Genomic DNA, 17,270 nt, shown 5'->3' on the forward strand with positions numbered 1-17,270 from the left:
TATCAGGAAGCGTCCCTGGCTCGGATCCCTTGTTTCCAAAAACACTTTTGCGTGGAAAAAAGAAAGGAGAAAGCCCACCCCGCCCGCAAGGAAAAAAACACCCACAGGACAGCCCTTTGCAAAAACAAAAGAAAAAGAAAGACCCAACTAACACACACCACCCAAACTCAGCCAGCCACCCCACCTTTTCTCCCGGTCTTCACACAGCCATGCTGTGACGCAGCAATCTTTCCTGCCTGCCAGTGCCTGCACCAAAATCTCCCTTCCACCCTCTCCAAAATTCCCAGTGCGACTGAGCCACGAGGCGTGTGCACGCTGTTTTCATTCAGGACGTCCTACCAGCCCCTCCCCCTGGTTAAACGTGCTCTCTGATTGGCTACAAGGTGCAAACAACATGCTAGATTGCCCCAGTGGACTTAAACAAGTTTGGATGATTTGCCAAAGCATTTTTTAAAAACGAAAAAAAAGGCGCCATAACGGAAAACGGCCAATCGCGGTTCGAAACAGCGATATCCAGGTGTGTGGACAACCAAGGTTCGATATTGCTTCAAAACAAACGAAAATAACGAATCAATAACGGTAAACGGGGAAAACGAATTATTTGAGCAAGCCTAATAGGTGTATATAGGTATATATAGGTGGCACAGTGTGTTAAAGCGCTGAGCTGCTGAACTTGCGGACCAAAAGGTCCCAGGTTCAAATCCCGGGAGCGGAATGAGCACCCACTGTTAGCCCCAGCTCCTGCCAACCTAGCAGTTCGAAAACATGCAAATGTGAGTAGATCAATAGGTACCGCTCCAGCGGGAAGGTAGCAGCGCTCCATGCAGTTATGCCGGCCACATGACCTGGAGATGTCTATGGACAATGCTGGCTCTTTGGCTTAGAAATGGAGATGAGCACCAACCCCGAGAGTCGGTCACGACTTGACTTAACGTCAGGAAAAAACTTTACCTTTACCTTATAGGTATATATATATAGGTATATATAGGTATGTATATACGGGTAAACCCAGTAGTGGAAATGCAGCACAGAATAGGTAAAAAGGCAATACAGGAATATCTGACTAATATCTAAATAAATTCAAGTTTCTAATACTAGAGGAACTACATCCAAGAAGATGTCCGGAGACTCCTAGATCCCTTTTCACTTGGACTGTTTCTAAGCCAAGTGTCACCAAACCTATACCTGTGTGTTTCATTCTTTCTGCCTAAGTAGAATAACTTTATGTTTTGCCCTGTTGAAATTCATTTTGTCAGTTTTACTGTGCTTCTGACGCAGTATGTTTCCCTTTGTGGATATTTACGCCATACTGCAAGGAGGTTGGATGGCAGCCTCTTCTGAGCCAAAAATGTTTTCAGTGTAGAAACGAATTTGGGACCTAGGACATAACATGCCTCAACACCTTGAGTCCCCACAACTGTTACCTTCCAGCTGTTGCCAAAAGCTGCCTCTGAAAGGGTCAAGTGGCCGGATCGGAGCCGCAGGTCATCCTGGGGGTAGCTGTTGAAGTTTCCGCAGAGTCCACAGGTCCGGCCTTTGTATGTCCCAGGTACACTCACCTCCAGGTGGGAGCGGCCGTTCCAGAGAACCTGGACAGGGAAAAACATGGGTACAGATGTCTCCCCAACATCCAATATTCCCCAAAGGGACTTCCCATGAACTGGGGCCAAATAGGGGGTGAGATCTGGGTGCCATTAAAGGCCAGAGATGGGCGCAGGGATTCAACCTTCTGGAACCCATCACCCTCTGGACAGATTGGATTGTAATTCACATTGCTTCTGCCCAGCCCACCTGGAAATAGTAAACAGCTCCAAAGTACCCACCACCCTAGCCCCCCTGTTGCACCTTCAGTCCGAGGTTGGTGTTCAGGAGGAGGGTGCTGGTCTTGAGCTCAATGTACAGGTGGGGCTCCTTCAGGAAGGGGAGGGTCACGGTCAGAGAGTCCACCTGGATGAGGATGAGAAGAGTTTGCTCAGATTCACCGACATCGTTAATACCAGCAATCACCAGACCTTCTTTCTCTGGAGGCCTTGAATGAGATGGCCATCTCTTGGGAGGGCTTTGTTTACATGTTTCTGCCCGGGCAGAAGATGGTTGGATTAGATAATCCTTGGATTCCTTTTAAGGTTATTGACCACCTGGAGCATGTTTAGAAGACAACAACCAAAATGGTTGAAACTATGGAAAATGATCCAGATGGTCTATGTTCTGGAAAGTAACCTAGATGGTCTACATTCTAGAAGGCAACCCAGGTCAATTACGGAAAGCGACCAAGCTGGTTGAAGTTCTGGAAAGGGACCCAGACGATCAAAATTCTGGAAAGCGACCAAGATGGTTGAAGTTCTGGAAAGGGACCCAGATGATCAAAATTCTGGAAAGTGACTAAGGTGGTTGAACTTCTGGAAAGGGACCCAGATGATCAAAATTCTGGAAAGTGACTAAGGTGGTTGAACTTCTGGAAAGGGACCCATATGATCAAAATTCTGGAAAGCGACAAGATGGTTGACGTTCTGGAAAGGGACCCGGATGATCAAAATTCTGGAAACCGACTAAGGTGGTTGAAGTTCTGGAAAGGGATTCAGATGATCAAAATTCTGGAAAGCGACCAAGATTGTTGAAGTTCTGGAAAGGGACCCGGATGATCAAAATTCTGGAAAGCGACCAAGATGGTTGAAGTTCTGGAAAGGGACCCAGATGATCAAAATTCTGGAAAGTGACTAAAGTGGATGAAGTTCTGGAAAGGGACCCAGATGATCAAAATTCTGGAAAGCGACCAAGATGGTTGGAGTTCTGGAAACAATCTAGATGGTCCAAGTTCTGGAAAGCAACTAAGATAGTCGAAGTTCTGGAAAGCAACCAATAGATAGTCAATGTTCTGGGAAGCAAGCTCTACAAGAAATGCCTTGGGGAACGTGATAAGTTTGATTGCAGAAGGTTGGAAGGAGATATGGTAGGCATTCCTAAATATTTCAAGGGATGTCATATCAAAGATGAATTAAGGTTGTTTTCTGCTGCTCGTGTGATGAGAACATGAACCAGTAACATGAAAAGAGACTCTGTCTAAGCACCGGGAAGACCTGTTGGACAATCGAAGGGTGGTGGATTCTTCCTCTTTGGACATCTTTTAACAGAGCTTAAATGGACATTTCTCAAGAGTGCATTAGCGGTGGATTTCTACATGGAAGGGGGTGGGTTTTGATGTCTTTTTTCAGACCTTTCTCAGTTTTCTGACATTAGGATCCAATAGCAAAGGAAGCAGAAGAGTAGAGGAGAAAAGAGTTGAAGAACATGGGTGCTTCCAAGTCTACCCAGTGGAGCAGATGCATTTCTCGCGCTGCACTGCAACCGATTCCAACTCTATTCAGTAGAGATGTGTTTCTCTCCCTGCATTGTGGGCCAACCCACAGCTTCCCATGTGGTGTTTTGGAGGCCAGAATCATGACCCTCTTCCTTTTCCTCACCATGACGACACGATCCTGGAGTAGGCGCACAACGGTGTCACCAACCATCACGGCCACCTCCTTGGTCCAGGAGACTCCTTGGCGTCCACGGTCTTCATTGGTCACATGAATGCTGTTGAGGGTGAAATGCCGAGTTAGTGTAGGTACCATGGATTATGGGATATGGGGAAAACTAAGACCTTTTTACTTATGGGATGGAAGGAATCCAGAAGAAGCTGTAAGTCTCGGGGTCTTCCCAGTCCTCTAACACATGGGGCCCCAAACTGGAGAAGATGGAACGAACATGGGTTCCTTCTGAGCACTCCTAGGAGTGCACTGCATGTTGGGATGGCTTCTGATCTTGCATTCCGGTTGATTTTCTCGTTGGATGCTTTTTCCACTGAGGGCTTCGCAGGACAGTTTCCAGGATCCAACCCACCCCAATGCATCACAAAGGTCATTTTAAACAATCCATATTCTTGTTGAAGGCTTTCATGGCCTGAATCACTGGGTTGCTGTGAGGTTTTCGATCCGTATGGCCATGTTCTAGCAACATTATCTCCTAAAGTTTCGCCTACATCTGTGGCTGGCATCTTCAGAAGTTCTGTTGGTAGTGAGGCAAGTGGAGTGTATCTATACCTGTGAAATAATGTCTAAGGTGGGAAAAAACCCATGTCTGTTTAAAGGAAGTGTGAATGCTGCAGTTACCAAGCTTGAATTAGCATTAGAGTAGCCAAGAAGTTTGCAAAGTCAATCAGTGAGGGTATCTGCATAGAGGTAGCCTGGCTTTTGTTGCCTGGGGGCATCCTCTGTTTGGGAGGTGTTAACTGGCCCTTGATTGCTTGTTGTATGGAGTTCTCCTGTTTCTGAGCAGTGTTCATTATTTGGCTTTGCAAACGTCATGGCTACTCAAATGCTAATTCAAGCTTGCTAATTGCAACAGTCACATTTGCTATAATCAGACAATGACAACAACAACAATAACAACAACTTTATCCTTGCACTTGGGGGCTCACATGGGGATCAAGCCCAAAATACACCACAAAATACAGTAACAAGATATATTTAAAACATATAAACATATAAAATCAAGGTAAATCAAAGGCATATAAAATACAATAAAAACATACAATAACCAATAGCTTTCTTGGCACAGTGAGCATAATCTGAAGTTAAGGCAGTAAGATTTATTTATGTGCAATATCTTGCAGCCTCTGAGCTGGGCTAGAATAAAGTGCAATAGCTGGGTACAGATGGAGGTGAAAGGACACCGTCAATTTGTGCCGAATCAGACAAGGGTTCTTTCTCTCACCCTGGACATTATTCCACAGGTACATATACACTCCACTTGCCTCAGCGCAACAGAACTTCTGAAGATGCCATTGGCAACATATACAGGTGAAATGTTAGGAGAGAATGCTGCTGTACCATGGCCATACAGCCTGAAAAACTCACAGCAACCCATTTTATCCCCCTCCATTGGTTGATCTAGTCCAGTGGTTCACAAACTTATTTGCCCTGCCGCCCCCTTTCCAGAAAAAATATGACTCAGCGCCCGTTGGAAAGGGGGCGTGGCTTAGAGGAGTGGGCGTGGCTCCTGCTCAAGAGGGCGGGGCTGAGCCTCTCCCCTAGTCCAAGATGCAGGGTTGCAAGGGGAGGTGGGCGGGGCCACAAATGGGCAGCCAGGACTGGGATGGGCGGAGTTACGAGCTCTGAGGCAGGGCTGAGCTTCTATCCCTGTCCTGCCAGGACACAGGGGGCGGGGCTAGAGGAGGGGGTGTGGCCTCTTCCCGAGTGCCTGATGGGGCTGAACCTCTATACCCCGCCCCCGTGTTCTAACAAGCGCCTCAAGGGAGGTATACAGAGGCTCAGAGGCCCCGCCCCCTTCCCTAGCTCCGCCCTTTGTGTCCCAACAAGCATCTCAGGAGAGATATAGAGGCTCAGTCCTGTCTCAGGCTCTTGGAAGGAGATCCCGCCCCCTTCCCTAACTCCGCCCTCTGTGTCCCAACAAGCGTCTCAGGAGAGGTATAGAAGATTCTCAGCCCTGTCTCAGGCTCTTGGGAAGAAGCCACGCCCACTCCTCTAGCCACGCCCCCTGTGTCCTAACAGGCGCCTCAGGTGCTCACCCCTGTCTCTGGCACTTGGGAAGAGGCCCCTTCCCTCCCTGGCCCCACCCAAGTGTCCTAATAGGTGCCATCACTGCCCCCCGGATTGCTCCAGCGCCCACCGGGGGCAGCATTGCCCACTTTGGGAATCACTGATCTAGTCCACAAGGGATATGGGCTGAAAAGAGCGGCGTCACCTGAAGTCTCCCCCTTCGCAGTCCTGGGCCAGGATGTAGGTGCAGCTGCCCTGGAAGTGGACCATCCGGCCATCGAAAGTGCGGTAATGCGGGTCGCCAAAGGCCACGCAAGTAGCGGGTCGGGGGACGCAGTGTGGGCAGCATACGCCAGGGATCATAGTGGGCGTCTCGTCCTGCCAAGCGAGGGAAAGCACATCAAGACAACCTTACACTGCTCCCACTAAATTACAAGCGTTGAATGAAAAGTAATGTCTCCACCTTCGTTACTTGGGTCTGGACTGGAATATTTTAATAAATCTAATACAGAAATAATCCTTAGAACATGCTCTTTTACTACCACTATTCACTTTTCCACTTAATCACCAGAAAATTGGATACATTTCTGCCAATGAAGAACGAGTTTTCTGAAGCTGTCATGGAAGAAGTCGACACTCTGTTTCCGCAACCGGCGTCTCACAGGACCCATCGTGCACAGATCTTCCGACAGCCAAGCAAAGCAATAATGTGACAAACACATTCTTGTGAAATGCCAAGTAGGCTTGAAATTTCTCTCTTGAGTAAAATGACGATCGTCCTAAATAAATCTGTCAACCTTTTGCTTGTGAAACTTGGTGGTTGCTGTCACAGGAAGTCCAACTCTTGGTTTGTCACGCAAGTCAGACATTCCCACCTCAACATCTCTAAACTTACTCGCCCAATGATGCACCGGACTCACATCAACACAATCCCCATAAACAGCTAGCTTTCTCGGATGAATCTCCTTTGGGGTGACACCTTCTGCTGTCAAGAATTCAATGACTGTATGTTGCTTAAGTCACATTGACTGACCGTCTGCACAGGGTTCCATACTTCGCACTTTAACAACACAACCCGTCGATTTTTTTTTTCGTGTCAGGATCAAACCGGAGTTGCTTCTGGAGTGAGAGAATTGGCTGTCTGCAAGGATGTTGCCCAGGGGACGCCCGGACGTTTTGATTTTTTTAACATCCTTGTGGGAGGCTTCTCTCATGTCCCCGCATGGAGCTGGAGCTGACAGAGGGAGCTCATCCGCACTCTCCCCGGGTGGGATTTGAACCTGGCAGCTTTGAGGTCAGCAACCCAACCTTCAAGTCACGAGGCTTTTATCCCCTAGGCCACCGGAGGCTCCTTGGAACTAATGGAACTAATTGTAGAGGAGAGTCTCCTGAACAAGCCAGGTTGTGCCGCATGCCAGGACTGCCATTTGTTGAGGAGTTACGAAGGCGGAGGCATTACTTTTCATTCAACCCTTATGGAAACTGCAAATAAGGAAACTACTAGCTCACAGTGGAGGAATGATAGATTCAAAATGAGAAGGGGAATCTTTCACTCAACAATATAGATCAAGCGTGGGCCAACTTGGGCCCTCCAGGTGTTTTGGACTTCAACTCCCGCAATTCCTAACAGCCTACCGGCTGTTAGGAATTGCGGGAGTTGAAGTCCAAAACACCTGGAGGGCCCAAGTTGGCCCATGCATGCTATAGATGGGGTGGGGTGCAATATCCTCCCCAACTTTCTCCCATTGACTTACAGCAGCGCAGGCGGTTGGCGGGCAGCGTTCAGTCCGGCAGTGAACCTCTCCGGAGAGGCAGGTGCAGGTGGTACATTCGTCCACCTGCCAGTGGTCATTGGACTGCAGGGTCTGGCCTTGGTAAGAGCAGCTGAGGCCTGGATCTGCAAACAGGGAGGAGAGACCCAACAGGATGGAATGATACTACACTTAGTCAAGACACAGAATGAGTGACACCTGTTTCGACAACATTCCATGTGATAAAGATCTTGGAGTCTTCGTGGACAACAAGTTGAACATCAGCCAAGAGTGTGAAGCAGCAGCTCAAAAAGCCAATGGGATTCTGGGCTTCATCCAAAGGAGTTGAGTGTCCAGATTGAATACATGTTGCCTTTGTATCCTGCTTTGGTTAGACCTCTTTCCCTGAAATACTGTGTCTAGTTCTGGTCACCACAGTTAAAAAGAGTTATTGACAAGTGGGAAGGTCTCCAGAAGAAGAGAGGGGCCGGACTGTGGCGCAGGCTGTTGAGCAGCCTGCTGCAATAAATCACTCTGACCATGAGGTCATGAGTTCAAGGCCAGCCCGTGGCAGGGTGAGCACCTGTCAATTAAAAATAAAAAATAGCCCCTGCTCGTTGCTGACCTAGCAACCCGAAAGATAGTTGCATCTATCAAGTAGGAAATAAGGTACCACTTATAAAAAAAGTGGGGAGGCAAGTTTAACTAATTTACGACATTGGAATGAGGAAGTGCCGTCAGAGTGGATGATGAAGCAGCTGCTCCCTCCTGTGGCCAGAATCGAACATCCCCTCAGGAGAAGGTTAAATTGCCTCTGCGTCTGTCTGTCTCGGTCTCTGATGTGTTTATGGGCATTGAATGTTTGCCCTATGTGTGTATAATGTGATCCGCCCTGAGTCCCCTTCGGGGTGAGAAAGAAGGGCGGAATATAAATACTGTAAATAAAATAAATAAATAAAAAGGATCAAAGGTCTGGAGACCATGAATCCGTATGCCAATGATGGGCAACCTTTTGCACTTGGTGTGTCAAAATTCACCAAAAAACCTAGCATGACTTGGGTGGTGTGTCACTTCGAGAAAAAAACCATAATTTCACAATATATATAGTTTAAATAACAAAAATATATAATTGTAATATATAACTGTATTTAATAAATCAAAAACTATTTACTACCATTATTTCCATGTACAACAATTTATGGTACCTCTTGCAATTTACACGCTGATTTCTCTCTATTGTAGTTTCAATGTAGTCATGAATAATGAATAATATCATCTATATATATAAAAGAGTGATAGCATCAGGGCACCGGACAAAACAACAAAACTACAGGCCCCCCAACCTCGAAATTTCACAACACAACCCATCATTTACGGCTCTAGGTTGATACAACAAAAAGAAAAGAAAAATAAAGTCCTAATAACAGGGAGAGGAATAATAGTTTTTATCCAATTGCTGCCAGTTAGAAGGCTAAGCTCCGTAGGTTGGTCTCCTAGCAACCTACTCAGCCCAGGGGACAGGAAGACTTAGGCCTCACTTAGGCCTCTTCCACAGATTATCAGGTTTTAACTGGATTATATGACAGTGTAGACTCAAGGCCCTTCCACACAGCTATATAACCCATTTAGAATCTTATATTATCTGCTTTGAACTGGATTATCTTGACTCCACACTGCCATATAATCCACTTCAGTGTGCATACTAAACATAAAGACTACCATACAAAAGGCATTCAGTACCACCACTACCTCAACAATTTCTCACCAACACCACCAGACAATGTCACAGCAATGCGTGGCTGGGCACAGCTAGTAATAATATAATATTAATAATATAATAATATACTGCAATTCCCATGCATAATTCCCATGGAGTAAACAACAAAACCACTGGACCAAATCACACCAAATTTGGCCACAAAAGCCATAGTCATCCAATCAATCTGCATGCGGCAGCGTGGCAGCAAAAATGGCTAGACGTGTCAGTGCTGACACACATGTCATAGGTTGGCCATCACTGCCCTATGAGGAGCGTCTTAAAGAAGTAGGTATGTCTAGCCTGCAGAAGAGAAGGCTGAGAGGAGACATGAATATATGTATAAATATGTGAAAGGATGTCATAAGGAAAGGCTTCCTTTCTGCTGCCCTGGAAGACAGGACTCAATGGAGTCACTGGTTCAAATAACAGGGAAGGAGATTCCACTTGAATATTAAGAAGAACTTCCTGATTTTAAGAAGAGCTGTTCAGCAGTGGAACTCTCTGCCTCAGAGTGTGGTGGAAGCTCCATTCTCGGAAGCTTTTAAATAGAAACTGGATGGCCATCTGTCGGGGATGCTTCGACTGTGCTTTTCCTGCATAGTAGGGAGTTGGACTAGATGGCTCACATGGTCTCTTCCAACTCTATTATTCTGTGATTCTTATGTTTCTAACTCATTGCTGATGCAGAATATTGCCTTTTTATAAAGCTATGCATGAAAAGCACAATCAAAGCACCCCGAAAGATGTCCATCCAGTCTCTGTTTAAAAGCTTCCAGGAAAGGAGCTTCCACCACACTCTTTCATGGCAACATTCAATTTAAAGGTTAAAACCTTTTGCTACAGATTGAGCATCCCTTATGTAGAAATTCCAAAATGGTCCGAATGGGTGTCGAATGTACACTAACTTTGCTTCGTGCAGGAAATTATTGCAAATATTGTGTATGAAAATACAGTAGAGTCTCGCTTATCCAAGCTTCTGGATTATCCAAGCCATTTTTGTAGTCAATGTTTTCAATATATCGTGATATTTTGGTGCTAAATTCATAAGTACAGTAATTACAACATAATATTCCTGCGTATTGAACTACTTTTTCTGTCAAATTTGTTGTATGGCATGATGTTTTGGTGCTCAATTTGTAAAATCGTAACCTAATTTGATGTTTAATAGGCTTTTCCTTAATCCCTCCTTATTATCCAAGACATTCACTTATCCAAGCTTCTGCCCGCCCGTTTAGCTTGGATAAGTGAGACTCTACTGTACCAACAGGCCATGTGTTTTGGGAGCATACGAAATAAGAATGAATTCCATGTTGAGACTTGGGCCCATCTCCAAGGTATCTCATTACATTATGCATATGCTAACACAAGTATCTCCATATGCAAAAATTATCAAGAAATCTTGTATGAAACCATCTTCAGGCCATGTGTATAAATGTATAATACATGAATTTCATTTTTAGACCAGGGTCCTATCTCTAAGGTATGTCTTTAAGTACAATTTTGCAAATCCAGGTATTTCAGCATCTGAAAAATCCAAAATTCAATACACTTCTGGTCTTAAGCGTTTTGGGGTGCATCTACATATTCTGAATGTAGAATTAACACAGTACGAACAGAATTTTATTTATTTATGTATTTACTACATTTATATCCCGCTCTTCTCATCCCGGAGGGGACTCAGAGCGGCTTACAAATCAAATGTAGATACAATATATTATTAGCATAGCACAATATAAGCATTAAATTACTATATTGTACTATATCATTATGTGATAATATTATTAGTAATATTACATTTAATATATAATATATAATTAATAATATTATATTGTATTATTATTAGTATAATATTGTATTACATTATAATATAATCAATATTATAAGTATATACAATATATTATATATTTATAAATTATTGTGTGTGTGTGTGTGTGTGTATATATATATATATATATATATATATATATATATATATATATATACATACATACATACAGTAGAGTCTCACTTATCCAAGCTAAACGGGCCGGCAGAAGCTTGGATAAGCGAATAACTTGGATAATAAGGATGGATTAAGGAAAAGCCTATTAAACATCAAATTAGTTTATGATTTTACAAATTAAGCACCAAAACTTCATGTTATACAACAAATTTGACAGAAAAAGTAGTTCAATACGCAGTAATGTTATGTTGTAATTACTGTATTTACGAATTTAGCACCAAAATATCACGATGTATTGAAAACATTGACTACAAAAATGGCTTGGATTATCCAGAGGCTTGGATAAGTGAGGCTTGGATTAGTGAGACTCTACTGTGTGTGTGTGTGTGTGTGTGTGTGTGTGTGTGTGTGTATATATATATATATATATACTAGCTGTGCCCGGCCACGCGTTGCTGTGGCGAAGTCTGGTGGTATGGGAAATGAAGTATTGAGGAATTGGTGGTAGTAAAGGTAAAGGGTAAAGGTTTTCTCCTGACATTAAGTCCAGTTGTGTCCGACTGCACACTGAAGTGGATTATATGGCAGTGTGGAGTCAAGATAATCCAGTGCCAAGCAGATAATATAAGATTCTAAATGGGTTATATAGCTGTGTGGAAGGGCCTTGAGTCTACACTGCCATATAATCCAGTGCAAATTAGATAATCTGTGGAAGAAGCCTAAGTGAGGCCTAAATCTGCCTGTCCCCTCGGCTGAGTTGGTTGCTAGGAGACCAAGTGGGCAGAGATTAGTCCTCTAACTGGCAGCAATTGGATAAAAACAATTATTCCTTTCCCTCTCATTAGGACTTTATTTTTCTTTTATTTTTTGTTGTATCAACCTTGAGGCGTGGATGATGGGTTGTGTTGTCAAATTTCGAGGTTGGGGGGCCTGTAGTTTTGTTGTTTTGTGGGTCGCCGTGATGCCATCACTCTTTTATATATATAGATATATATAAAATTAGCATAGCATTGCAATAGCTTAATGCTGTTGAATCACAAGAGTTGCAGTTTCACAAGGTCTTTAACCTTCTCTGTCAAAGGTTCCTGATGCCTCACCAAACTACAACTCTCATGATCACATAGCACTGAACCATGGCAGTTAAAAGTGGCATCAAACTGTATTAATTCTACAGTGTAGATGCACGCTTGGATAAAGATAAGGGGGAATCAAACTGGAATAGGATGCCCAACTGTTGTGAAAAATGCACAATGTGTAATGGCAAAACACAATTCAGGTTGCACATCTACGACAAGCACAAGCAAGTTGTATTTTCAACACACAACGGGAAGATGAACAAAGTCTCTGCACAATTCTGTTTCCACCAGTATGAATATCTCCATTGCACAATGGTGAGTTTTTGGTTCTGAAATGTGCACACCTGCAAATGTCTTGATTATTTCCCATAGGTTGCTGACCGGAGCATATTCGATTGCATGAAGAAACAACTGATTTGAGTAGTTCAGCCGCTGGATCTTCTTACCTTGACATTCAGCACAACACCTCCCAGGCATCTGAACCTTCTCCAGCCCATCCTGGCACAACAAGGGCATGCATTCCTGGATGTGGCACTCGATATGACCCATCTGAGGGTTAGAAAAAAGGCCAGCATTAGAACAAGGCAGTCGAGTGATGGCAAAATGAGTCCCAACAGGTAGACATGTAAAGTACCACATAATGTGGAGGTATAGGCACCTGGCTTCAAAATAGTCCATGAGAAAAAGATCCAGGAGTCTTAGTAGACTAAAAACTGACATGAGTCAACAGTGTGATGGAACAGCTGAAAAGGCCAATGTGATCCTAAGCTGCATCAAGAGGAATATCGTGTCCAGATCAAGTGAAGTCATAGACCCATTTCATTCTGTTTTGGTCAGGCCTCAAATGGAATAACCTTGTGTCCGGTTCTGGGCAAAGCAATTCGACAAGAAGATAGATAAGATGGAATATGTCCAGAGAAGGATGACCAAAATGGACAAAGGTTTAACATTTAGTAAAATAATAATTAGATAGAAATGGCACAGCATTTCTAATCATGGAGAAAATACTATTTGATGAACATGTAGAATATTGATAGCACCTGGGTAGTGATTGTGAATGTCATGATGCAATACCTAAGGTGCCCGGGGCTGTGGCGCAGACGGGAGAGCAAGCCAGTGCAATTAACTGCAATGGATCACTGACCAGGAGGTCATAAGTTCGAGGCCCGCTCGGAGCTATGCTGTTGTTTGTGTTTGTCCTGTGTTAAAAGGCATTGAATGTTTGCCTAATATGTGTAATGTGATCCGCCCTGAGTCCCCTTCGGGGTGACTCAGTGTGAGTATCTGCCTATGTTGTATGTGACTATCTGATGGCTTTGACTGTTTACAAGTACAAGCAAAGAGGATCTGAATATCCTGATTGTATATTTGTATATACTGTAGTAATGAAGATTAAAGCCTCCGGATATTTTTGATGAAAACCTGAATCCATGAGTTTACTAACAGTGTGTAGATAAGGTCAGAGGCTGGCAGTTGGACTCGGCTGATAGACGGGTTGAAGCATGTTTTTGCTGTGAAAGGACTGTGCTGTATTTTGCTTGCTTCTGGGACACTTGCTAACTAGCTTGCAGTGGTTGTGATTTGGAAACTATAAATCACTTAACATACCAGCATCTCCTGACTTAACAGGCATGAATCTCTCTTTAAAAAGGTAAAGGTTATTGCGCCAAATTGCTATGTGTGTGTGTAAAGAAATCCTTGCAAAGAAATCCTTGCAAAAGTTGGTTTGCAAAGGGAACTCTGCAAAAGAGCTCAGCTCTGCAGAGGCAAAGCCATGCCTAAAACAATGTATCTGTTTGATGGCAGGTGGCTGAGAATGTCAGTTGGAAATCTGGGCTTCAAGAGAGAGCACAGAAAAGGGACATGCTCTCTCTAGCTACGGTCAAGTAGCTGTTTTGAATATGCTATGCTGGATATATTGATGCTGATTGATTAGGTTATTGATCTTATGCAACTACATGGACATTGTACGATTGCAGAACTGTTTTGTATTTCAACTCAACGAGCAAGAGTAAAGTTTCCTTTGTTCTTTTCAATTCCTCTGCCTGGTGTGAGTCTTTTGCACATGGTGTTAACTGGACGCTACTGATTCCGCTATACTCTCACCTGGTAACAAAGGTTTCCCCTGACATTAAGTCCAGTCATGTCTGACTCTGGGGGTTGGTGCTCATCTCCATTTCTAAGCCAAAGAGCCGGCGTTGTCTGTAGACACCTCCAAGGTCATGTGGCCATAGGCATGACTGCATGGAGCGCCGTTAAGAATCTCTAAGAATCTCTATTAGGGATCTGAGAATGTTTCACTTGGAGAAGAGAAGATTAAGAGGGGATACGATGGGCATGGTTTACTGTTTGAAAGCATGCCACATTGAGGAGGAATGGAGAAGCATGATTTCTCTACTCTAGAGATGTAGGCACAATGGAGACATGGATTCAAATTGCAGGAAAAGAGATTCCACCTAAACACGAGGAAGAACTTCCTGATGCTAAGAGCTTTATGACAGTGGGATATGCGTCCTCAGGGTCCCTCAGAGTCCTGCATTTAATTCTACTCTGTAGATGCAACCTATGATATCAAGATACAGGAAAGGTTTTGTGAATATATTGTTTCTGTGCAGTTTTGAAATTTGTACTTATGGTTTAAAGCTGATAGTGTGTGTGTCTGTAATGCAGCATGTAATCCGGTAATCCAGTAGTGAAAGAGTTAACTGCATAGAGTAGAGATTTATGGCTAGAGGGAAACAGAGAAAGATTTCCAGTGGAATGTGGTAGGTGACAGCAGTGCTTCCCATGCGGTGATTGAAGGATGCATAAATGCTATGCTCCGGCAAAACTATGTAAATATTGTACAAAACTGCAATAAAGTATAAAGCTGCTCGTTTCAGTTGACATCTGGGAAGTCTGGATTTATTTCCGTGCGACTGAGCAGATTGCCAGATTGCTGGAGGAGGAGGTAAATTGAGACAGGAGGTCTCAGTTTAACCATTTCCTAACAGGTTTCTCCTATTTGAGAAGCTAAGCTATGCATGATATAGGATCTCAGCCTAAGACCAAGTCTAAGGACTCCTTTGCCTCACCATCTCGACAGAGCCCCAACCCGCCTTACTTTGCATGAGCAGGAAACGCAGCTATCTGTGCTGTCTGTCCAGGTCTCGCCATCGGAGACGCGCCGCCCTTCAACTTCGATTACACATTCTGTAAAAGGAAAGATGTGGACAAAGTCCTTTTCATGCCCAGTGGCAGCACAAATACTGCAAACAATTGCATCCAGTGCTTCATAATCATAATTGCTCAGGACGCATCTGCATTGTAGAATGAATGCAGTTTGATACTACTCATACTGCTCTGGGCTCAATGCTATGGCATCCCGGGAGTTGTAGTTTTATCAGGGCTTTAGCCTTCGCTGCCAAAGGGTGTTGGTGCCTCATCAGGCTACAACTCCCAAGGTTCTATGGCATTGATGTAATGAGCTATACAAAACACAATAATGGTTCAAAACATAAATAGTACACAATATGTATATTGGAGCATCATATACATATTACATTCACAGAGTCAATGCTCAGTCCTATGGTATATAACCCAAAAGTATCTAACTCAGTATTATAAATCAAACAAAATGACATAAGTCTTTGCAGTCCTAAAAGGATTAGATTGGCTTAAAGGCAAACCGATTCTGAGTCTCTGCAGTTCTGGAAGGATTTCTCAGGACTCCACAGGTTTTGAAACAATAGTAAAGCCAAGGAGACAGAGTCCATGTTGATGTAGATCCTGAGTAGCTGGTTATTGCCTGGAGTAGGTGGTAATATATCCGTTTACGCCATTTACAACTGGTTCCCGGGTTTTATCCCAGTTTCAGTAACGCTTCTTCTGGTAAGCGACAAATGTTTTATTATTTCTTTATCGAAGGCTCTGCTTCAGGTATTATGTTTGCAGTATCAATATGCTGCTGTGGATTTTGTGGTGCGAGCCTTCTATAGCATTGAGCCATGGAAGTTCAAGGCCCCTTCTACACTGCTATATAAAATCCGGATTATCTGCTTTGAACTGCATTACATGGCAGTGTAGATGACATTAAACTGACAACACAGATACACTAAGGCTGTCATTTGCACACTCCCTTTTTAACATTTGTCATTTAACAATGAAGAACCCATCCTTCCGCACATTTGTGGGAGAAAAAATCCTCCTGCCTCTGTGTGCAAATGGCATGGCTACCATTACTTTAAAATGTTCATCAAGGAAAGGAAAGCAGATATACTTCACCATCACAAACTGGGCAGCAGGCGTCGCGAGGGACGAAGCGCTCGGCAGCCGGGCAGCTCAGCAGCGGACAGCTTTGGTGCATGCAAACCCAGGTCAGATCCTGCATGAAAGAAAATCATGCCATGGCTCAATGCCACTGAATTTGGGGAGTTGCAGTTTGGTGTGGCACTAGCTCTCTTTGGCAGATGAAACTACAACTCCCAGGACCCTATAGCATTGACCCACAAAAGTTGTGTCAAATGGCATTAATTCTACAGTATAAATGTCAGGGATCTTGGAAAGTATTGGTATATATATGAACATGTTTATTTAAGTACAATATAGAAAGAGGATGAGAGCGAAATAGATTGACATAAAAGAAGACTAGACAAGCTAGTGGGAACAAAACCTTGAGAAAGGGCCCTTCCACACGGCCGTATAACCCAGAATACCAAGGCAGATGTTGATGTTGATGATGAAGTTGTTGTTGTTGATGATAATAATAATAATAATAATGCTTTGAATGCCTTATATGTGTATACTGTAATCTGCTCTGAGTCCCTCTGGGGAGATAAAGTGGAATATGAATAAAGTGCATTATTGTTGTTGTTGTTGTTGTTGTTGTTGTTGTTGTTGTTGTTATTATTGTTATTTATATCCCGCTCCCTCTCCCTGAAGGGCTTTGGAGTGGCTGTTGCTGTACAACCTGAACCTGAGGCTGATGGGTTCACTGATAGTTGGCCGGGCTGTGGCGCAGGCTGGTTAGCAGCCAGCTGCAACAAATCACTCTGACCAAGAGGTCATGAGTTTGAGGCCAGCCCGGTGCCTGCGTCTGTCTGTCTCTGTTCTATGTTATGGCATTGAATGCTTGCCTTATATGTGTAATGTGATCCGCCCTGAGTCCACTTCAGGGTGAGAAGAGTGGAATATAAGTACTGCAAATAAATAAATAATAGTTTAGAT

The 17,270-nt window shown here is 43.8% G+C and overlaps 1 protein-coding gene across 1 annotated transcript in view; it reads right to left on the reverse strand.

Moving 5' to 3' along the window:
* The window catches only part of kcp (kielin cysteine rich BMP regulator), a 176,061-nt gene that overhangs the window by 14,300 nt on the left and 144,491 nt on the right, over nucleotides 1-17,270 (reverse strand). The window contains exons 42-49 of the mRNA XM_062982751.1: nucleotides 16,329-16,428; nucleotides 15,169-15,257; nucleotides 12,512-12,614; nucleotides 7,292-7,434; nucleotides 5,743-5,915; nucleotides 3,462-3,573; nucleotides 1,846-1,947; nucleotides 1,425-1,589 (exon numbers count right to left, since the gene is read on the reverse strand). Coding sequence (XP_062838821.1) covers nucleotides 1,425-1,589; nucleotides 1,846-1,947; nucleotides 3,462-3,573; nucleotides 5,743-5,915; nucleotides 7,292-7,434; nucleotides 12,512-12,614; nucleotides 15,169-15,257; nucleotides 16,329-16,428 — 987 coding nt within the window. The remainder of the gene's footprint in view (nucleotides 1-1,424; nucleotides 1,590-1,845; nucleotides 1,948-3,461; nucleotides 3,574-5,742; nucleotides 5,916-7,291; nucleotides 7,435-12,511; nucleotides 12,615-15,168; nucleotides 15,258-16,328; nucleotides 16,429-17,270) is intronic.

The sequence above is a fragment of the Anolis carolinensis genome, chromosome 5, assembly GCF_035594765.1.
Source record: "Anolis carolinensis isolate JA03-04 chromosome 5, rAnoCar3.1.pri, whole genome shotgun sequence".
Classification (NCBI taxonomy): domain Eukaryota; kingdom Metazoa; phylum Chordata; class Lepidosauria; order Squamata; family Dactyloidae; genus Anolis; species Anolis carolinensis.